General features: G+C 41.3%; 1 protein-coding gene across 1 annotated transcript in view; it reads right to left on the bottom strand.

The window, feature by feature from the left end:
* The window catches only part of LOC105473586 (autophagy related 14), a 47,801-nt gene extending 23,692 nt beyond the window's left edge, over positions 1 to 24,109 (bottom strand). The window contains exons 1-4 of the mRNA XM_071100136.1: positions 23,874 to 24,109; positions 8,500 to 8,562; positions 6,758 to 6,800; positions 981 to 1,062 (exon numbers count right to left, since the gene is read on the bottom strand). Of these exons, the coding sequence (XP_070956237.1) occupies positions 981 to 1,062; positions 6,758 to 6,800; positions 8,500 to 8,562; positions 23,874 to 24,094 (409 nt within the window). The 5' untranslated portion in view covers positions 24,095 to 24,109. The remainder of the gene's footprint in view (positions 1 to 980; positions 1,063 to 6,757; positions 6,801 to 8,499; positions 8,563 to 23,873) is intronic.

Genomic DNA, 24,109 nt, shown 5'->3' with positions numbered 1-24,109 from the left:
GAGGCAGAGCTTGCAGTGAGCTGAGATTGCGCCACTGCACTCCGGCCTGGGTAACAGAGCGAAAAAAAAAAAAAAAAACAAAAAACCTGTTCTTGGAGTTACTTCTAAACAGAACTTGTCTCTAACCCTAATGTAACAGAAATGCATATGATGTTACATTAGGATTAGAAACAAGAGTATTCCTGGGGCAAGTGGGAAATGGGTTAAGGATGTAGGATTTCTAAGAGAATTCATTTTGACAGCGACCTATGATAAAGTATAAAGTGTACAAATATGAGGTAAAATTAATACAGATTACAATGTGGAGACTCACTAAGGGAAAAAAAACAAAAACAACAAAAAACATTCTGTGCTTCTGGCATGAGCCAATAATTATTACAAGTGAGTACCAAGTTAGACTCTGAGCTTCCTGGTAGCCAAGGCAAATAGGAACATATATTCCTTAACTTTTTTTTTTTTTGAGACTGAGTTTCGCTCTTGTTGCCCAGGCTGGAGTGCAATGGCACGATCTCGGCTTACCACAACCTCTGCCTCCCGGGTTCAAGCGATTCTCCTGCCTGAGCCTCCCAAGTGACTGGGATTACAGGCGCCTGCCACCACGCCTGGCTAAGTTTTGTATTTTTGGTAGAGACAGGGTTTTGCCATGTTGGCCAGGCTGGTCTCGAACTCCTGACCTCAGGTGATCCACCCACTTCAGCCTCCCAAAGTGCTGGGATTACAGGCAGAAGCTACCATGCCTGGCTAACTTTTTTAATTGAGAAAAGAATCTGGTTATTTAAGGCCTCTATAATTGTGTATTTAATTTTTAAAAATTCCTTATACAAATGTTTTACAAGGACAGATGAAGGCGAGTAGCAAAATTCTCCAAGTTGCCACTGCCCCACCCCTCCCTCTCTTTCTGTGTCCCTCTAGTTTATTAATCCCATGAAATTCCACATGGGCACTTTCTAGGGCTGGAAGGAAGGACGCGATATACTTACTTTTCTCCATTTCTTCGTTTCCTTTACATATTGTTTGTTTTAACTGTTCAATCCTCATCTTGCAGGACATTATTTTCCATCTCTGAAAAAAGCATGTAATAAATATCACAAACGTTGGTCTCCTATGATTAATATGATTATCTACCTGGGATCACTGCTTGTTTTCAGATATGTCAGAAAACATAATGAAGAAAAAGACCAATATAATTATGTTTGTTATAGCTTTTGTAACTATGGAACATTACGAAAAACAGAACAATGTTTTTCTAGTTCAATGAAGAGAAAAGAGAAATTAGGCCAGGTGTGGTGGCTCATGCCTGTAATCCCAACACTTTGGGAGGCCGAGGCGGGCAGATCACGAGGTCAGGAGATGAAGATCATCCTGGCCAACATGGTGAAACCCTGTCTCTACTAAAAAAAATACAAAAATTAGCTGGGCATGGTGGCACATGCCTGTAATCCCAGCTACTCGGGAGGCTGAGGCAGGACAATCGCTTGAACCAGGGAGGCGGAGGTTGCAGTGAGCCAAGATCGCGCCATTGTACTCCAGCCTGGCAAGAGTGAGACTCCGTCAAAAAAAAAAAAAAAAAAAAAAAAAAAAAAAAGGAAAGGGAAATTACACGAAAAAAATTCACATAGCTCTTTTGTATGTATCAGTAAGCAAAGAGAAAAAAGTTGAAGGACATTGTCTAAACCCGCTCTACTATACAGCTACTAGCCACATGTGGTTACTTAAAACTCAATTTAAATCAAAAATCAAAAATTCAGTTCCTTACTCACACTGCCCTCATGTCAAATGTCTGACATCACACATGGCTAGTGGCTACTGGACCAAACAGTGCAGATACAGAAGTCAAGCATCATCACATAGGGTCCTACTGACACACGGCTCCAAACCTCTAGTTCTAGTTACTGAGGAGACGGTTAACATAACCGAGTCATCTCACCCAATAAGCAAACAGTACTTGCAAGTTAATAAAAATGGCAAAAAAACATTATTTTTTCAGTGCATAACTCAAGTAAGATTTCCTTAAAAAGCCTCAGAAAATTACATGAAACATGAAATTGCCTCTTTATATTACCAGAAGTTAGCTTCAGCATCCCCTAAAGCAGCAGTCCCCAACCTTTCTGGCACCAGGGACAATTGTGGAAGACAATTTTTCCACAGACAGGGTGGGGGATGGTTTACAGGGATGAAACTGTCCCACCTCAGATCATCAGGCTTTAGATTCTCATAAGGAGTGCACAAGCTAGATCCCTCCCATATGCAGTTCATAATGGAGTTTGCATTCCTATGGGAAACTAATGCCACCACTGATCCGACAGGAGGTGGAGCTCAGGCGGTAATGCTCACTCGCCCTACTCACCTCCTGCTCTGTGGCCTGGTTCCTAACAGGCCACAAACCAGTAGCTTGTTGCCTGGGGGTTGGGGACCCCGCCTTAAAGTGAACAAAGGATCAATAAAAATAGGATCTATGGCCCGGTGCAGTGACTCACACCTGTCATCCTAGACTTTGGGAAGCTGAGGCAGGCACATCACTTGAGCTCAGGAGTTTGAGGCCAGCCTGAGCAACATGGTGAAACCCTATCTCTACCAAAAATAAAAAAAATTAGCCAGGTGTGGTGACATGCACCTATAGTACCAGCTACTAGGGAGGCTGAGGTGGGAGAATCGCTTGAGCCCTGGAGGCAGAGGTTGCAGTGAGCCGAGATTGTGCCACGGCACTCCAGCCTGGGTGACAGAGCAAGACTCTATCTCAAAAAAAAAAAAAAAAAAAAAAAAAAAGAGGGGATCTACTAGTTAGTTAAGAGGGGATCTACTAGTTAGTTAAAAAGAATGAATATTCTCTAATGCCTCTGTAAACGTGGAAAATTAAAAGCTTAAAACAATGCTCAAATGTTTATGGTGTTACACTTATCTAAGTAGTCTGACGGTAAGAGATACAGAACAGATTACAGGGATGTTGTGGTGAGCGAAACTCTAACCTCTAGAATAGAGTCAGACATTCAAAAACAGATCCACAGGGACTGAGGGGTTCAGAAATATATCAGATATGACCAATGCTCAATTTTAAAAGGTAGTAAGAGTCTTTAGAAATGAATATTGAGGTCTTAGATAGAAAAACTAGAAACATGACAGAACTCAGAAAAATCTTCCACAGAACATATTTTGTTTACTAAAACATTCAGAGTTAAAATAAGCAAAATTCACTTCTATCACAAATTTTAAGTATAATGAAATGTATGAATAACGTTTACTGTTGTGAAAAAAAATTACACATTACAGAAGAAAAACAGAAAATGTGACTGTTAGCCTGACTCCTTCCCATTTCTCAGGGGTAATCTTTAAAATTAAAGTTTAATGTGTATCTTTTCAGGGTTTTTTTTTTTTTTTTTTTTTGAGTCGGGGTCTCACTCTGTTGCCCAGGATAGAGGACAGTGGCATGATTACAGCTCACTTCAGTCTTGACCTCCCTGGCTCAAGTGATTCTCCCACCTCAACTTCCTGAGTAGCTGGGACTCCATGCCTGGCTAATTTTTGGTTTTTGTTTGTTTGTTTGTTTGTTTTTGTAGATGTGGGGTTTTGCCATGTTTCCAAGGGTGGTTTTGAATTCCTGGGCTCGAGCAGTCCATCTCGGCCTCCCAAAGTGTTGGGATTACAGGCATGCGCCACAACACCCAGCCCAGATTTTATGAGTCTATTTATATTTAAAATACATACTCACATAAATGGACTCATACTTCATCCTAGTTTACTTTTTTTTTCATTAATAAATATAACTTACAACTTGGACATCATTCCACAGCATGTAGACTGACCACATTCTTTTTACCAACTACACAGTATCATTTTTTTTTTTGAAATGTCTTGCTCTGTCGCCCAGGCTGGAGTACAGTGGCACAATCTCGGCTCACTGTGACCTCCGCCTCCCAGGTCCAAGTGATCCTCCTGCCACGGCCTCCTGAGTAGCTGGGATTACAAGCGTGCGCCACCATGCCCGGCTAATTTTTGTATTTTTAGTAGAAACAGCGTTTCACCATGTTGGTCAGGCTGGTCTCGAACTCCTGGCCTCGTGATCCGCCTGCCTCAGCCTCCCAAAGTGCTGGGATTATAGGCGTGAGCCACCACGCCCAGCTCAGTATAATTTTTTATCTCATCCAGATTGATGAACATTTATTTATATATTTAGCTTCACCATTATGCTATAATCAGCTTTTTTTACCCATAAATCTCTATTCATGAGTATTTCCTCTTTTTTTTGAGAGTCTCACTCTGTCACCCAGGCCGGAGTGCTGTGGCACCATCTCGCCTCACTACAACCTGCCTCTCAGGTTCAAGCGATTCTCCTGCCTCAGCCTCCCGAGCATCTGGGCTTACAGGCGCCTGCCACCATGCCCGGCTAATTTTTGTATTTTTAGTAGAGACGGGGTTTCACTATATTGGTCAGGCTGGTCTCGAACTCCTGACCTCGTGATCTGCCTGCCTCCACCTCCCAAAGTGCTGGGGTTACAGGAGTGAGCCACCGCGCCTGGCCCTTTTTTTCTTTTGTAATTGAGATTTCATTGGTTGTGCCGAAGATCAGTACACAGACATTGCAATTTGTACCCAATTCTTAATATACGTACCAAAAATCTAAAAGCCATGTATTTTAATTCTTTTTTAAAGTTATTCCAGTGACTTTCCAGCTTAAAATCTGGAAGCAAATTTTCCTTATGAGGTCATCAAGTACCAGTATCTTCACACGTTGATAAGCTGTTACGTATGTCCCACCAATTCACAACCAAATAGCATGTACACTACATATTCAAATTTTTAATCTTTCATAGCACAGTATCAAAGTTATTAGGAAAACAGGACTACCACGACCAAAGAGCTCACAGAGTGCACGAAATTCTGACAGGGAGAGCCATCATCAAGGAGCGGTTTTCTTTAGGAAACAGTTCTACTAAAAAACAACATGGGAACAGATGTTCAATACATTAAATGCAGGACTGTGACTCCATAGTGCCATTTAGTATGCTTGGCATTACAGGATATAAAAACTAACCCCCCAACTATGGAATGTTAAGCTGACCCCCAAGACAGTCAAAGCCTCCCATAACTCAATATCCCACACTATCTTCTGGTTGTACCAAAAAGTAAACAATCAGAGAATGATTCCACCTTTTAAAAAAAAGCACCGACACTTAAAAGGGGCTCTCCTCAGTTTTAGTTTCTCGTTTTCTGCAGGTAAATCTTCAGTTTCTTGGTTAGCCACTTCTGACTTTTCCCCCTTTGCTCCCCTTTTCCCTTTTGTTTGCACTTTTTTGTCTGAAGATTTATCCTTTCCTGCGGCTTTCTCAGCTTCATTTCCACTTCTGCAGGAGCGAGTTCAGCTGATAACTGTGCAGATCTCCTCTTGGGCTCTTCCTTTGTGGCCCCTTCAGTGGAACTGACCTTCCTCTTGGGCATGCTGGCTGCAGGGAAGGCAGGTGCCGAGTGCCTGCGAGGCACAGCGCCTCTAGAGCCTTAGCAAAGCTGGGCTGCCTGGCTGCTGCCACGCCTTCCCCAAACTCTTTAATTGTTAAAATTTTTTTTTTTTTTTTTTTTTTGAGGAAGTCTCACTTTGTTGCCCAGTCCGGAGTGCTGTGAGGCAATCTTGGCTCACTGCAGCCTCTGCCTCCCAGGTTCAAGTGATTCTCCTGCCTCAGCCTCCCAAGTAGCTGGGATTACAGGCATGAGCCCTTGCACCTGCCCAGAAGTTTTAAACTGTTATGTAATCTGTCAAAATGCTTTCCTCTATGGTTTTTTTTTTTTTTTTTTTTTTTTTGAGACGGAGTCTCGCTGTGTCTCCCAGGCTGGAGTGCAGTGGCGTGATCTCGGCTCACTGCAAGCTCCGCCTCCCGGGTTCACGCCATTCTCCCGCCTCAGCCTCCCAAGTAGCTGAGACTACAGGCGCCCGCCACCACGCCCGGCTAGTTTTTTGTATTTTTAGTAGAGACGGGGTTTCACCATGTTAGCCAGGATAGTCTCGATCTCCTGACCTCGTGATCCACCCGCCTCGGCCTCCCAAAGTGCTGGGATTACAGGCTTGAGCCACCGCGCCCGGCCGTCCTCTATGGTTTATAAAGGTTCTCCCCACTCTAAGATTATGTAAATACCCACCCATATTTTCTTTGACACATTTAATCATTAATCCATTTGGAGTGTGTATGATAAATAATTTTTGCAAAAAGGATAATAGCCCGCTGTTTTTGTTTTTCTATGTCGACACCCCAGATTTCAAAATTATCCTTTATGATGGCTCCATAATTAATTGCCGATACCCCATTTTTGGTAACTAGACAAAATATTTGAGAAGGCCACGCTACAAGTGGATTAAGTAGAGGACTGCCAAATTTGATTTTTAAAAAATTATAATTAAAAATGATTTTATTGGCTCAAGCCTGTAATCCCAGCACTTTAGGAGGCCGAGACGGGCGGATCACAAGGTCAGGAGATCGAGACCATCCTGGCTAACATGGTGAAACCCCGTCTCTACTAAAAATACAAAAAAACTAGCCGGGCGAGGTGGCGGGCGCCTGTAGTCCCAGCTACTCGGGAGGCTGAGGCAGGAGAATGGCGTAAACCCGGGAGGCGGAGCTTGCAGTGAGCTGAGATCCGGCCACTGCACTCCAGCCTGGGCGACAGAGCGAGACTCCGACTCAAAAAAAAAAAAAAAAAAAAAAAGATTTTATAAGCTCTACCAATTTAAAAACATGTAGCCCCAAGAAAAAGAACATGTATTACAACTTACCAACTGATCTGTTATCCATTTTCCTTCCATAGCTTTTAACACTCTGTAAGGAAAAGAGACAGAAAATAAGTTCCTGAAAATAATAAAATTCTAAGTTCAAAAATGTAAAATCAAACACTTTTAAAATTAAGTTCTCAGAAATGGCTAGAAATGTTAAAATGGGACTTAGCATTTAAAGTGTTTTCCAAATTCCCTGTTCTCTGCAATTTTTTTCATCTCCTTCCTTTCGTAGTTCTGAACACTGCTAAGAGCCTTTCTACAAACGTCCACAATAAATCTGCCTAACAGTCTTAGCCTTTGTCCTCAGTCATCATCAGTAACTGCCATCCGTCATAATTCACAGTAATAGTTACAAGAGAATTAATGATCTAATAGTTCCCAACGAAATGATACATGCCAGTATCTCCAAATATTGGTTCTATGGAATAAAATGTTCTATGGGAAAAATAAACTTTTTGTGTTTGAGGAAGTTAGGGAAATTACAGAGTTAAATAAATTCAAGCAGGTTTCTCTAATACAGAATATCCTGTTAGATTTAAACTGCTCATGAATGTGTTTATCAGACCACTGCAGACTCTAGAGAAGCTTGGGTCACACTTTGGGAATCACTGGCCTGAGCATTAACTGTTTTCATCGGGGGTGTGAGACATCCATGTTGGCATGGTTTGGGGAGGTGCCACAAAAGAGACGACCCTTTAAGAACCTTGAGTTGGGCAAGGTGCGCTCAGAGAAGAGGAAAAACACTGAGGTAGAGAGAAACTGAATGAAGGCACAGAGATGCAAACATCTGGGGTGCATCTAGGGAGCAGGTTCTATACCAGAAGGTTCTATAGGACAATTCTCAATCCTAGGGGGTGAGATATTCATCAGGTGTACCTGTTAATAACTCAGATTCCCCAGCCCCACCCCCCCCAAAAAAAAACAAACGTCAGATTCCTAGGCCTCACCCCATATCTACTGAATCAGAATCTCTGAGGATAGGATTCCAAGAATCTGAATTTTTAACCATTATCTCAGCTAATGAATTCTGATATAGATAATGTGCAGACCATATGCTGTAATATACTGATATGGACAAAAGAAGAAAGGTAAATGGAAGCAGTAATGCCCCATGGGAGCCACCAGCACTAATTTAAGTCTACTAATCATGCCAACTGTCCTGGACTCACACATCAATTACCAGTGCCAGGGATTTGATTCATTGAGTATCTACTTTGTACCACGTACGGGGTCTGAGGCCAGTATTTTCTAGAAACTTGGTAGCTTCTCCCACTTTACCTCTCCCAGATGTACTCCTTTCCTACACTTTAAGAGGTTGTGGCCGGGCGCGGTGGCTCAAGCCTGTAATCCCAGCACTTTGGGAGGCCGAGACGGGCGGATCACGAGGTCAGGCGATCGAGATCATCCTGGCTAACACGGTGAAACTCCGTCTCTACTAAAAAAATACAAAAAAACTAGCCGGGCGAGGTGGCGGGCGCCTGTAGTCCCAGCTACTCGGGAGGCTGAGGCAGGAGAATGGCATGAACCCAGGAGGCGGAGCTTGCAGTGAGTCGAGATCCAGCCACTGCACTCCAGCCTGGGTGACAGAGCAAGACTCCGTCTCAAAAAAAAAAAAAAAAAAAGAGGTTGTATCCTAGATTCAGTAAGTCAGCAATCCATATATCTGCATACCACAGCAATGAATTAAACCAAATGGTGACTAGATCACCTCCACAAATTAAAAGGCAAAACAAAACACTCACTCTTTTTGAAATTCTTCTTGCTTGCTCTTAAGTCGGCTTAACCTTTCCTTCTTGTCAATAAACCTGTAAGAAAAAATTCAATGTCTTATTTAAATGTTCATTTTTTTCATTTCAATGAGACTATGCAAATTCCCAAGAACCAATCATTCTGCAGAGTCATGTGAAAATGTCATTGTCCTGACAGTAAATACACATCTTTTCAATGGGGTGCACACCACTGCTAACCATTTGGTTCTTTTAAAACTAAGCTCAAATCCTCAACTTTAAAATTCTTTCCTGTGTTTATAAAATGTCTATAGATATCTTCCCCTCAGGTTAAATTATTTGTCAAAACAGGAACATCAGAACACTAAAGTGAATTTGAATTCAAGGAAATAGAATGCTTTCACTAGAAAACAAATTTTAATTACTAATCTACACTCAATCTTGCTCTCTCCTATAAATTGATTCCTTACAATAAATTTTAAAAAATTGTACGTACACTTTTTCCACTAATTTTATTGCTAGTTACTACAGGCTAACAAATTACTTAGTAAAAGTTATCAAAAAGAAGGGGTATCACATTGCAGTTATTATTTTCTTTTTTTTTTTTTTTTTTTTTTTTTTTTTTTTTTTTTTTTTTTTTCTTTTTTCGAGACTGAGTCTGGCTCTGTCGCCCAGGCTGGAGTGCAGTGGCCGGATCTCAGCTCACTGCAAGCTCCGCCTCCCGGGTTTATGCCATTCTCCTGCCTCAGCCTCCCGAGTAGCTGGGACCACAGGCGCCCGCCACCTCGCCCGGCTAGTTTTTTATATTTTTTAGTAGAGACGGGGTTTCACCGTGTTAGCCAGGATGGTCTCGATCTCCTGACCTCGTGATCCGCCCGTCTCGGCCTCCCAAAGTGCTGGGATTACAGGCTTGAGCCACCGCGCCCGGCTTATTTTCTTTTTTCTTTTTTTTCTCACTCTGTCGCCCAGGCTGGGGTGCAGTGGTGTAATCTCGGCTCACTGCAAGCTCCGCCTCCTGGGTTCACGCCATTCTCCCGCCTCAGCCTCCCGAGCAGCTGGGACTACAGGCGCCCGCCACCAAGTCTGGCTAATTTTGTTTTTGTATTTTTAATAGAGATGGGATTTCACTGTGTTAGCCAGGATGGTTTCAATCTCCTGACCTGGTGATCTGCCTGCCTCGGCCTCCCAAAGTGCTGGGCTTATAGGCGAGAGCCACTGTGCCCGGCCGCAGTTGCTATTTTCTATTTGCCAGTTTTCTATCCTTATTTTCTTCTTGCTAACTTACTTGGGGGTCTTTTTTTTTTTTTTTTTTTTTAATTTTGCAGTTTAAGGTGATAACTCAGGTCAATTTTAAACTTCTATTCCTTTTAAATATAATCACATGAAGTTTTAAATTTCCTTCTATGCACTGTTCTAGCTATATCCTAAGATTTTGATATTGTGTATTTTCATTATCATTTAGTTTGAAACTTTTAATCTTCCATAAGAACCCTTTTGACCCATCCGTTATTTAGAAGTATATTGTTTAATTTTCAGATATACAGGCTTTTCTAGGTAGCTTACTGTTACTGTTTCTAATTTAATTCATTTTGATATAGCTACAAAATACATTGTGTGATTTCAATCTTGTGACTTGAGACCATCTTATGGCTTTACATATGGTATGCCGTGGAGAAAGTTCCAATGTGTACTTGAAATAATGTGTATTCTACAGCTGTTGGGCAGTGTTCTATAAATGTCTGCTAGATCTGTGCTGTTCAATGTGGTAGCCACCAGCCACATATGGCTACTGAGTGCCTAAAATGTGGCTTGCTGCTTAATAAGGGCATGGACAAAAAAAAAAAAAAAAATTGTATGACTAACATCATACAACTGACTATGGAGTGAACGTGACCCACTGACCATTTTCAAGGGAACAGGGATAATGACTCATGCTGCAGTAACATGATGTGGTGTTCAAGAATAGGCTTTTGGCTATCTCCCAGCATAAAGGAAAACAATTCAATAGGCCATAACAGACCTAAAAATAATCTGGACAAAGATGTCTTTCTAAAATACTACTTCCGTAACCCCATGTTTGAAACCTACCCCAAGATATCTAAGAGGAAGAAATATAATGGTCTAATCATGACTCTAACAAATTTAATAATCACTGAAAATGCACAATATTCATTAAACAGAAAAAGCAAATAGGCAATATTATATGTGACAGAACTATATACTTATAATATGACTATTTACATTTAAATTAATTACAATTATATTAAAAGTTCAGTTTCTCAGTTGTACTACCATCCACGTTTCAACAGCTACATATGATTTACTGGATGGCGTGCATAACAAGAACATTCCCATCATTGCAGAAAGTTCTACTGGATAGCACTGCAGTGTCCAGTAAGGTGGCAACGGCGTGAAACAGTATTAGAAAACTCAGAAACCAATGTGGAATGTGGATGAACCCACAGATTCATCAATCAGTCTATCAGGCATTTACTATGTACCTGCAACACAGAACAAGGCATCCTCCAGAATACTAAGAAGTCTAATTATAAATTCTCCTGCAGTTGACTTGAATTCTTGGACCTATCACTTGTTATATGCTTCCATTTCCTTGTATCAAAAATGAGAGACTAATATGGTATTTACTTTTACATCACTGAGACAACATGGTGATTTATGTTCTGATAATGTAGAAAATAACAAACTCACAAGTTAGCAATCTCAAACCATGCAAAGGACTGACACGGGAAAATAAAATCTTGACTTTAGAGGCCATAAAAGTTCTCCTTTGAGGTCTGTTGTAAAAATGCCACTTTGCTGTAAAACAAATTGGGAAGACAGACAACTGTGTCCAGCTTAGTATGAGCTGGTTGATTTTCTCAGACTTTGTTAAAAACACAAAAGAAACAAACTCTTACAAACAAATATACAGATGGCAGCAGGAATAACGAACAAAAGATAAGTACTAGTGCATCAAATATTGAAAGGAACAGCAAAGACAGCAATTACTTTTGCACCAACCTAATACTTCATGAGTCATGTCCTCCTTCATGAAAGAAATCAAAAATAGGTGGTATCAGCAAAGCTAAAGAGCAGATGCTACCAGGCCACATGGGTGGGTCAGGGCTGCAACTGCTCACTCGGTCACTCATCCAGGCTCTGCAGTCTCCATCCCACCACTCACAGAAGGAGAAAAAATTCATTCCACAAGTCTGTGCTTTCTCAATACAGCTTCCAAGAGGTGAAAAATAAGAGTATCACTATAGTCAAACCAAATTTAATGATACATATTATATATATAGTTTTTAAAAGTGTGTGTAGGGGGATCCATATTTCACATATTGTTTTCCAAATTGCAGCTGTCACATAAAATATCTTGGTCTCTTTTACCATGCCAGAACATATTGATCTAATTCACTAACAGGTGCACAGCATTTCGCTGGATGGATGCCATGTAATTTATTTATATAAACCTCTACAGGTGAACACTAGTCTTCCTTCCAAATTTTCACTATGATCAGTAACGATACAAATGAATAGCCTAGTGCACCTTTACAGGCTTTTAAGTTTCTCTCTGAAAAATTCCTATAAATAAAATAAACCGGGCTGGGCACAGTGGCTCATGCCTGTAATCCCAGCACTTTGGGAGGCCGAGGTGAGTGGATCACCTGAGTTTGAGACCGGCCTGGCCAACATGGTGAAACTCTGTCTCTACTAAAAATACAAAACATGAGCCGGGTGTGGTGGCAGGTGCCTGTAATCCCAGCTGCTTGGGAGGCTGCGCCAGGAGAATTGCTTGAACCCGGGAGGCGGAGGTTGCAGTGAGCCGAGATCACACCATTGCACTCCAACCTGTGTGACAGAGTGAAACTGTCCCTAAATAAATAAATAAATAAAACAAAATAAACTGCTTAGTCAAAGATATTTACAAGCAAAATTGTGGGTAATCCTCAAAATTTCCTCCAAAACACTTCATACAATTTACAACCCCACCAACAGAACCTGTTTTCTCACACTCTCCCCAGACATTGGACATTTCTTTTTATTCTTTGCTAATCTGATTGGCTTCCCATCCCTCCCTCTGAGAGATGGTTCGTAATTCGTTTATTTGCATTTATTTCATTATTAGAAAGTTTGAACAACTTTTCATATTTTATTGGCTACTGATTTTTCTTGTTATTTCCCGATGTCCTTCACCCAATTTTTTAATAGGTTTTTTTTTTTCCTTGGAGGATTATTTAGCAGGGAAATTGGCCATTTTTCTTTCACACAAAATATTTTTTCTATTCTCTTGTTACTTATGTTTTTGCTCTACAGAATTTTCTGAACTTTTATGTAGGCACACATCATTTTTCTGTTGTTTAATGGCACTAGTTTTTGTGCTGTTTTCTGAAAGAAATCTGCCGGTGAATCTGTTCCATGCCTGGCTCTTACAACACTATTTCCTGTATTTTCTCTCCCAGTTAAAAAAGTCTTCTATGTTATTTACTAAATTATTCCACACTTAAATGACTTGGGTTGTTCCCCCCTAAAAAAGTATTCTCTCAAATAAACTTTGTTGTTTCATAAATTCTTCCATACTTTTATGACTTATAATTTTTTTCTGTTAAAAAAAGGTACTCCCTTAAACTGACTTTCCAGCAATTCCTCTGTGATACAGACTGATGGGAACAAGGAGAAGGCTGCTCATACACAGCCCCAGTGGCACCACAGAACGCACACAACCCAGCTGGGGCTTCAGAGGGAGCCACCCGGGAGCACTGCCTGTCCAAGCTGAGACCTGAGGGTGAGCCAGAGTTGATCCTGTTAAGGGAAGGAAGGGCATGGAGGCAGAGAAAATTCTATGTAAACGCACCAAAGCATTTCAACATGCCAAGTGGGAAAACAATGATGGGAGTATGCTACTAATGCGGTAGTGGTTATGAATGCGAGTCTCACTTCCACTCTGTACCCCGACTACAATTATGGGCAACTGAGTGGACCTAACCACAGGTCAGACTATTCACATAAGTCTGCCCTTTATTACCAGAAAAACAACACCAGGGCATGCACTCTATTAGGGATGCAGACTATTAATACTGTGCTAGGAATAACTAGCCTCACTATAACGCCCACAATTTACTGAGCACTTACTATGTCCCAAGCTCAGCACCTTTCATAAAGTAACTCTCACCCCTCTACCTGTCTGTCCAGTCCTTTCCCTCATCCCAGGGTTACACATTTACTTACTAAGGTTATGGCAATGAAAAGTCAGAAACACTACTAATGTATTTTAAGAAAGGCAAAAAATAGATTTCAAATAAGCAATTGAAGGCCTAAAAAAAATATCCAACCCTTTGGTTCGGTTATTGCATTTCAAAGAATCTATCCTAAGAAAATAACAGAGATGACGAAAGATTCATGTTTGAAGGCACCAATGACAAAATCAGGCCTAACTGCAAGGAAATGGAAACTAGTGTTCAATGGGAGAAAGACTAAATGATAGTATATTGCCACAAAAGACATTAAAATATTTTTATAGGCAAAGATATGAGTATGCTTTTATTCTTTAATCATACAAGAGTATGATTTTCATAGGCAAATAAGATTTAAAAACCGGGTCCTTATCACGATTTTTTAACCTTATGTTAGAATATTTAGGATATGAGAAAGCATAGCATAAATATATTCCACTGTCAGGAATAACGGTTAAAAATCATTTACGGAAATTAGAAACAGGCCAGGTGTGGTGGCTCACACCTGTAATCTCAACACTTTAGGAGTGTGAGGCAGGAAGATTATGTGAGTCAAGGAGTTCAAGACCAGCCTGGCAACATAGTAAGACTCCATCTCTATATAAAAAAAATACATATATATTAAAAAATAGCTGGGTATGGTGGTACATGGCTGTAGACCTAACTTCTCTGGAGGCTGAGGTAGGAGGATCCTTTGAGCCATGAATTAGAGGCTGCAGTGAGCTATGATCCTACACTATACTTTGGCCTGGGTGGCAGAGTTAGAACCCGTGTCTCAAAAAATAAAATAAAATAAAATAGAAACAAAGTGTTGTTTAGTTTCCTCATTTGTAAAATGGGAATAATGCTTACATACTCCTTGGTAAAGGAATAAGATAAATGTGAAAGCAGTGGGTACAGATGTTTAGCACACACATATGCCAGCTTTCCACTTCTTCACTGCAATGAGTGATTCTGCACTTAATCTTACCATGCATTAAACTCAACTATAGAATACAGTTCTATAGAAGAGACTGAGGGATTACGAAACCAGGATAAGGCAGTCCTAACTACACTCGCTTCTTCTGCACACAGAGAAAATGTATACTACAGTTCCCTCATTCAACTTACTCTAAACTGAGGCATCCTTTAGAAACAAAAATAGAAAAGTTCATTTTTGTTTGTAAAATAGTAAATAAACAGAAAAATAAAAGGGATAGTCATATATGATCTTTTTTTTCATGAAGTGACTGAATGATTCTAACTTTGGGTTTTAAAAAGATAAAAATTTACAGCTGTAAAAGGAATAATATTGTGTACTGGCATGAAAAGATGTTTAGGTATGTTAAATGACCAAAAAACCCCAAAAAAACAAAACAAAAAAAACTCAGCAAAATAGTTGTGTTGCGTGATCCCACTCTGGCAGAGAATATGCACAGAATATTCAGGACTGTGCCTCATCCATAATAGAGGCACCTTTATGTGGTGGGATTGTGAGAGAATTTTCCTATTTCTACAATGTTTGAGCTAAACATTTCAAAATTTCAAATGTCATATTTACAATATTTAGCTCTCTTTAAAAACATGCATTTTGATTTAAAATGTAAACTTAAAATTCAAAATACTCAAATTCAACTACATCTTGTTTGAAGAAAATATCCAAAATAAAAATGGTTTTTAAATTTGATGGGCTGGAAATGGTCACTGCGAGTTATTCTTTACCAAGTAGAAGACCCAAGGAACTGACCTTCTGGGAGCCTGGATTACATCAATTACTTGAGGTAGGTCAGCTCAAGAGGATTTCACAAATATCTATCCCAAATGGACTCTGATTATTAAGGGAGCTAAGTTTTCCATTTTAAGACATGACTACAAATTCATCTGAAAAATATTTTAAAGGATTAAACTAGGGCTGGAGACTTTCACTTGGCTCTGGCTGAAAGTAGTTCAACTTTACTTAAAAAACACTCACTGAAACCTCACAATGACATCTTAACTACAACCCTGATCCCTAAAGTGCCCTGCTCCTTTCTGGCAGTTTCTAAAAGAAAACACATGCTCTCTCTGAATCCTTACACAACCCTCTGAGATGTGCCATCACTGCTCTGCCATGCGCAAGTAAGCACTCAATTTCCATCATCACATCAATTCAGTACCTTCCCTAGCAACAGGAGGTGGCAAATCTCAGGATTATTTTTACATAATCACATTTTATTTTCCATAAAGTCTGTCTTTTGGTGTTCAAAAGAGACTTGAGATTATGAAAACTCTTTTGCATTATGACAGGCCTTGAAAATATCTAGAGGTGAGAGAAACTGGGCATTTCAGGAATCTTCACACAGTGGCAGGGTGTACACGTGAGGGGTGCTGCCTCTCCAGGGTTAATCCCAGCCCTTGGTTCACTAGAGCACATACGACCTTCCAAGATATAGCACAATCTGTATAACAAAATGGAATGTTTTTCTTTTCTGATACTGTTACACACACACATGCACACAGTATAAAAATATAGTTCAGATCCAAATATGAACTTAAGAATTAGCAGAACCCGGGAGTAAGTCAGTCACAACAATCCTGAGACCCAGTTTTTTCTGCTTTAAATACATTAATAACTCATGGGGTGAGGGTAGAGAAGAATTGAGATAGTAAATGCAAAAACCTTTTATAAGTTCTAGAAGGTATAATCGTAAGAGTAGCCAGTGATACTGGCTGAAAACAAGTTATATTTTCCTAGCAGATCCCCATTTTCTGGTGGAAACACCATAAACAAACTCCATGGGACAGGAACTGAGACCCTCTGAAGGACACAGTGAAATAGTTGTAAGGCTGGTGAACTCCTGTCTACCTGTAGAGCTTTTGTTCTGCTGAGTTCAGTATACAGAATTGAATTCTCAAGACAATAGATTTATATGAGCCACAGTGGCTGACAAAATATACTGGAGGCAGAACAGAAGTATCTAAAGGATATTTTTTGGATATTGGTTGTGCCTTCCCCTTGAAATCTGCAGTAATATTTAAATTTCTTCTTCATCCTTTATCCCATTTCTCAATTTGTTTAGGGCATGCATTTCTGTTTCCTGGCAAAAGTATAATCATATATTCTAAAACTTGTCAGTGAGGGCCGGGCACAGTGGCTCAAGCCTGTAATCCCAGCACTTTGGGAGGCCGAGACGGGCAGATCACGAGGTCAGGAGATCGAGACCATCCGGCTAACACGGTGAAACCCCGTCTCTACTAAAAAAATACAAAAACTAGCCGGGCGAGGTGGCGGGCGCCTGTAGTCCCAGCTACTCGGGAGGCTGAGGCAGGAGAATGGCGTGAACCCGGGAGGCGGAGCTTGCAGTGAGCTGAGATCCGGCCACTGCACTCCAGCCTGAGCAACAGAGCGAGACTCCGTCTCAAAAAAAAAAAAACTTGTCAGTGAAGATAATGTGACATCATTCCTGAAAACATAATTATAAAGTAGTACCTAGATGTTCATACAATTTGTCTTTCTTTTTAATCCACATGTGAAAATCAAGGGCTCCTAAACCAGCAGGTACATTTCCCCAGGTATCCTTAGATTAATTCTCAGCCCCATTCCCCCATCTAACAAGAACTGGTAACCAATTTCTTTCCTGTTGTGAGTGGAAAGATTACTTCAACCTATCAGGTGTCTACTGGGTGGCAGTGCTATTTCTGGTGTCAGACAAATACATAATCCATACAGTTCTGTTCCTGTAATTTTAATATGTCCAGCAGTGTGGGGAAAAGAAAGAGATCAGCCTGTTACTGTGTCTATATAGAAAGAAGTAGACATAAGAGACTCCATTTTGTTCTGTATTTGAGATGCTGTTAATCTGTGACCCTACCCCCAACCTTGTCCTTGCAAGAGACATGTGCTGTGGTAACTCAAGGTTTAATGGATTTTGGGCGTGCAGGGTGTGACTTTGTTCCTAGAAAAGCTAGGTATTGTCCAAGGTTTATCCCCATGTGATAGGATGAAACAATGTTGCTAAAAGGTTTATCTCAAGGCACAGGATTTTCCTTTAAACTTATTCATGTCACAGATCCTTGTTCTTATGTCTTACTGCTAATTTCCTCCCTAAAAATGATCCTATTGTCCTGCCACTCCCTTATCTTTAAGATGGTAAAGATAATTATCTATAAATACTAAGGGAACTCAGAGGCCGGTGCCGGCGTGGGTCCTCTGTAAGCTGAGCGCCGGTCCCCTGGGCCCCCGCTTTTCTTTCTCTATACTTTGTCTCTGTGTCTTATTTCTTTTCTCAAGTCTCTCGTTCCACCTAACGAGAAACACCCACAGGTGTGGAGGGGCAGGCCACCCCTTCACAGCAGTACAGATTCAAAGAAGATTGTGTTGGAGGTACTGCCTAATATCATTCCTCTTCTTCATCCCTTAAGGAAGCATACAGTTTAAAGGGCAGGTGATAGGGAACGCACCTTCAGTTTACACTGAAGGCTGGGTCTCCCGTGGGGGCGGGAGTGGGGGGAGAAAAGGCAGATGAGAAAGTAGAGGAGGTACTGTTCAGGACTGGGGGCAAGGTGGGAGACGAGGAAAGGATGATGTGGGTGAGGACACCAAAGTTGTAGGGAAGTCTTCCCATTGAACAACAACAAAAGAATAATAAGTTTAGGTATTTCTCAACTAATCTGTCTGCCAAACTCATATTGTCCCCAAAAGTATATAAAGACACATGGTTCCCTCCTTAAGAGTCAAAGGAACTAATTAATGTGAGATCGAGTTATTTCTTTAATACTTAATTTTCCTTGAGCTGCCAAACCACTAAAACCTAGATACTCCGCTAGTCTGTTAATGGAACCTTAAAAAAATACATTTACCTTTGCAAGAACTTTGATACGCATGATCACATTCAAGATCCATGTACGCACAGCCGGTTTGGCTAATTTACTGAAAATCAGAGGTTAAACGAGGGTTTTAAAACTGTGCTGTAAGGTTCCATATTTTATTAACAAGTGGTTTTCTACAGTGAGGGGCTTTTCATGAAGTTAAAAGGAAAAAGAGTCTAAAGGTAATCACAGAATACAAAATTTTCAAAAATAATGAAGATAGAATATCTCACAATCAACCTGTGGCCCACAAAATTCAAGGCCTATTGACAGTCAGTAAAAATCCTTGAGAGCAGAGACCCGTCTTTCTCCTCTGTATTGCCAGACCATTTTGTGCACATAACAGTGCACAATGAGAGCTCATTAAAAAATATTTGGCTATTAGAACAATGGTCCTGGGTCTCAAGAGATTCTTTCACCCTACTAGATATTGGGCACAATTCTAGAAACAAAGAAAAACTAACAAGCCATTCTTCTTAAAACACATAGTTTGGAAAAGAGAAAGATGGAGAGTTAGGTGAAGCGGACCTAAGCAGACCACTGTGACAGTTCTGTTATCCCTGAACCCTAAAATTTCTTTTTTATTCTAAATTCTGAATGGTTCTGGTTATTTGCTTTATATTTTTCTGCTTGGTCAGGAAAGGAAATCCACTATAACGTATCTCTCTTCTGAAAATCTAATGCTCACATTTAGCCAAGAATTTTGGGGATTTTCTTTCTTCTTCTTTTTTTTTTGAGATGGAGTCTTGCTCTGTCGCCCAGGCTGAAGTACAGTGGCATGATCTCGGCTCACTGCAGCCTCTGCCTCCCAGGTTCAAGCGCTTCTCAGGCCTCAGCCTCCCGAGTAGCTGGGATTACAGGCCTGCACCACAACACCCAGCTAATTTTGGTTTTTGTTTTTGTTTTTTTGAGATGGAGTCTTACTCTGTCACCAGGCTGGAGTGCAGTGGCACGATTTTGGCTCACTGCAACCTCCACCTCCTGGGTTCAGGCGATTCTCCTGCCTCAGCCTCCTGAGTAGCTGAGACCACAGGCACACGTGCCACCACGCCCAGCTTATTTTTGTATTTTTAGTAGAGACAAGGTTTTACCATGTTGGCCAGGATGGTCTCGATCTCTTGACCTCATGATCTGCCCGCCTCGGCCTCCCAAAGTGCTGGGATTACAGACATGAGCAATCGCACTCGGTCTAATTTTTGTATTTTTAGTAAAGATAGGGTTTCACCATGTTGGCCAGGCTATTCTCGCTCTCCTGGTCTCAAGTGATCCGCCTGCCTTGACTTCCCAAAGTGCTGGGATTACAGGCATGAGCCACTGAGCCCTACCCCTATGTTGAGTTTCAAAAGTTGTATTGCTTTTGACATTCCTTCAACAACACGCCTAAGTTCTGCTACCTGCTGCTGCTGGGCTGGTGATTTGAAAGAACAAGACCAGAATTCATGCCTTCATGAAACTACATTCTGGATGTGGCCATCTTCCTCAAATAAATAGTATTACACATCATGTGTGGTACCATGAAAGAAATAGGGTATTTTGACAGCAAATAATGAATGGGGGAAAAGATGGAGGTGGGAACCTATCTTACTGAGGGAGGTCAGGAAAGGCCTCACCGAAGAAGTGGACTTTAAGTTGAATGGTGAAAGACAAGGTATCAAACAGGAGGAAAAGTGTTCCAGGCAGAAGAAACGGCAAGGAAAAAGCCCCATTGGTGGAAGTTTCATGTGACTGAGGATTTGAGAGAAGGCTATAACTGTGGAGCAGTGAAAAAGAGGGAGCACAGGGATGAACTTATTTGAGTGCTTAATACATTCTAGGCATAATGGTAAACACTTTAAATGCATGCTCTTAGGTAATCACTACCAGAAACCTATGGAGTTAGATACCCTGCCAATTTCAAAATGAAATAAACATGAAGTTAAGAAACTTGCTCAGGGCCAGGCATGGTGGCTCATGCCTGTAATCCCAGCACATGGGGAGGCCGGGGCTGGCGGATGGCTTGAGCTCTGGAGTCCAAGATCGGCCTGGGCAACATGGCAAAACCCTGTCTCCACAAAAAATACAAAAAAACTAGTTAGGCGTGTTGATGCACGCCTGTAGTCCCAGACACCAGGGAGGTTGAGACAGGAGAATCCCTTGAGCCCAGGGAAGTCAAAGCTGCAGTGAGCTGTGATCTTGCCACTGCACTGCCTGGGTGACAGAGTGAGACCCTGCCCCCTCCCTCGTCAAAAAAACTTCCTCAAACTCACATAGCAGCCGGGCTCATATCTGTAATCCTAACACTTTGGGAGGCTGAGACAGGAGGATGGCTCAGCCTACAAGTTTGAGATCGACCTGGACAACACAGGGAGACCTTGTCTCTACAAAAAACTTAAAAATTAGCCAGGTGTGGTGGTGCATGCCTGTAGTCCCACCTACTCAAAAGGTTAAGATGGGAGGACTGCTTGAGCCCAGGAGTTTGAGGCTGCAGTATGCCATGACTGGGCCAGTGCACTCCAGCCTGGGTGACAGAGCAAGACCCTGTCTCAAAAAAAAAAAAAAAGAAAGAAATCACATAGCAAGTGGTGGAACTTGGACTCAATTCAAGGGAGCATGAGTCCAAAGCCCACATTTTAAACTCAACCTCAGAGTCTAAGTTACAGAGGCAAACAGTAGCCAAATCACAGGAGGCTTCATATGCCATAATAAGGAGCTTGGATTTTATTTTAAATGCAATGGGAGCCAATGAGAGGTTTAAGCAAAATAGTGACATCTTATTTACATTTCTATTGTGGCTTATTTACATTTCTATTGTGTTTGGAGACCAGAGGCAAGGTAGGGAAGAGTTGTCTGAGTAAAAGAAGGGAGATCACTAAGTAGTCAGGAGAGAAAAGATGGTGGTCTGAACTAAAAGTTAGATAGATTCAAGACATATTTTGACATCAAAATGAATTAGACTTGCTGATTATTTGGATGCAGAAAGTAAGAGAAAAAGAAAAGTCTAGGATAACTCCCAGGTTTCTGGCTTTAGTAACAAATAGATCATGATGAATAATACTGAAATGGTCTAGAAACTGAGTTTGGGAAAGAGCGCCAGAGTCAGTTCAATCATTCCATAAATCTTTATTGAGCTTCTACTATGTGAGAATACAACAGTGTATAAAAGAGAAAAACTCTTACCCTCATAGAGTTTATATCACTGGGTGGGGGGCAGTTAGACAAATTAACATGCACAACCATCAGATGATGATAAGTGTTATAGAAAAGAAAAGATAATAAAGCTGGTTAAATAGGCAAGAGGTTAGCATTTTAATAGAAGGATCAGAAAGATACTCTCTAAGGTATGAGCAAGCACCAAAAAAAAAAAAAAAAAAAAAAAAAAAGGAGGCAGCCCTGAGGATTTCTGACAGAGAAAGAGTTCCTGGCTGTCTAAATACCACTGCAAAGGTCCTGAGGAAGGAGTGTTCTTGGTATGTCTGAGGACAGACAAGAAGGCCACAGTGGCACAGCAGATTAGTTAAGAGAGAAAATAATAGGAGATTAAATCAGAGGAACAGATAATATAGAACTTTGGTTAAAGACTCCAGTTTTTACTTTGGGTAAAGCGAAAAACCACTGGAAGATCTGAACAGAAATGGAGGAGTAGCATAACACTGGCTGCAACATGGAAATTGCATAAAAGGGGAGCAAGCATGGAAACAGAGACATAACAGGAAATAACCTTCTGTCTCTGGTAGATCGTACCAGGTGATGGTGTAAGGGTCAGATTTAAGATAAGTTGTGAAGAGTAGATGGGATTTGTTGATGGGACTAAATAGAGTCGGGTTAAGAGAGAAGTCAAGGAGAACTGAAAGGTTTTTTGGCCTGAACCAAACGAACAATGAGATTGACATTTACTGGGTTGGGATGAGCATGGGAAAAGAGATTTATGATGGAAAATGAGTTCAGTTTGCCATATTAAAATGAAGATATCTATTACAAATCTAAATATTGATGTTGCTAGGCAGCTGTTTTCTGGACTTCAGAGAAGTCTAGGTTGCAGATGCAAGTCTGGCAGTCTTAAGCACATAGATGATATTTAAATTATGTGAACAGATATAGTAAAACGTGTAGACAGACAAGAAGGTCCAGAACTAAATCCTCAATTAAATCCATCAGTTAGACATTTCCATCTCATATCCAGTATTTTTATAACTGGTTTAATTTTTAAAGCTATCACTTACTACATTAAGCAGTTTCTAAAGTCATCAAAAGCACCAATGAGACACAGCAACAAACTAAAAAAGAGTTTGTCATTCAAATCTCCTCAAAAGAGAACTCCATCCACGATCACAGAAATACTAAGAACTCAAAACATTCCCAAATATAGAGGATATAGTATCTAGTGGTTAAATGCGGGTACATAGGTCCAAGCTGTCTGAATTTTAATTCTTGTTCCTACACTCATTTGTGTGACCTAGGGCAAAGCACTTACTATGCAGCTTCCTAGTAAGTTGGGGATAAGTTATTGGGTTGCTGCTAATGAATTAATACCTGAATTTTTGTGCTCAGAATGCTAGCTATCTTACTATCATTGACACTAAGTTGTTGAAACAGAAGTTGAGAGTGGGAGACCCTGCAGCTAATCACGCTAATTTTTCAATTTTCTTAACCAAGAACTTGTAGCTCTCTGTTTAGATTTCCAAATGGAACCAAAACATGTTCCTAAAAGCAATTCTCTTAGCTAAAAGCATGCAGCTCTCAATCTGAATTTTAAAACAAGGCCAAAACACTTTCACAAATTCCTAAGAATCCAAAATAATCTTTAGAGGCAGGGAGGGGAACGGGGAGTTAACAGCAAGCCCCAATTCACACATTAGAGTAAGTATGTCTGATAACAAAGTCCATCTGTGACAGACTACCAGGCCCAAATACCTCTAAAGCAGTTATTTGATTCTCTTCTACTCTCTTCTCTAGAGAATGAGTATAAATGTGCTTTAAAAAATAGAAAGCCAAGCTTTTGAATGGGAGCACACACAGCAAAGAGCTGGGAATCCAAGTCAATGGCAGCTACAGGGGAAAACTTCTCCAGAGAGTCACCACTTACTCCTTTTTTCCCCAGTGGCCAAGAGCACCGTGGGGTCAAACTCCTCTTGGGTGGGTGATGGGGAAACGGCGACCTTCCCTCATCTGGCCCCTACGCTGTCCTCCGGTAGCAAAGCTCCGGTGCAGAGCAGTTAGCTACACTCCCTCTCTCTCCCTCCTCTCGCCGGGATCTCGTGCCCGGACGGGGAGCCCCAGGTTCCAGCCTTTGGCCGCCTGGCTGGAGGAGACACAGCAGAAGAAACAATAGGGCCGTGGCGGCCGCCGTACCTCTCCCTGTCGCGGCCGTCGAAGTAGACGAAATCGCCGCTCTGAACGCATTTGGCGCAGGTCAGCCGCCGGCGGGTAGTGTTGCACAGCGGACAGCGCTCCACAGCCACGTACAGCCCCTCCGCGTCGTCCACAGAGTCCACCAGGTCCCGGGCGAGCGGCCGGGGCCCGCACCCAGGAGCCTCCGGCGCCCGGGGTCCCTTCCCACTGGGAGACGCCATGATGGCCTGAGAGGA

The sequence above is a fragment of the Macaca nemestrina genome, chromosome 7 (assembly GCF_043159975.1).
Source record: "Macaca nemestrina isolate mMacNem1 chromosome 7, mMacNem.hap1, whole genome shotgun sequence".
Classification (NCBI taxonomy): Eukaryota; Metazoa; Chordata; class Mammalia; order Primates; family Cercopithecidae; genus Macaca; species Macaca nemestrina.
This window is presented reverse-complemented; position numbering and strand designations above follow the sequence as displayed.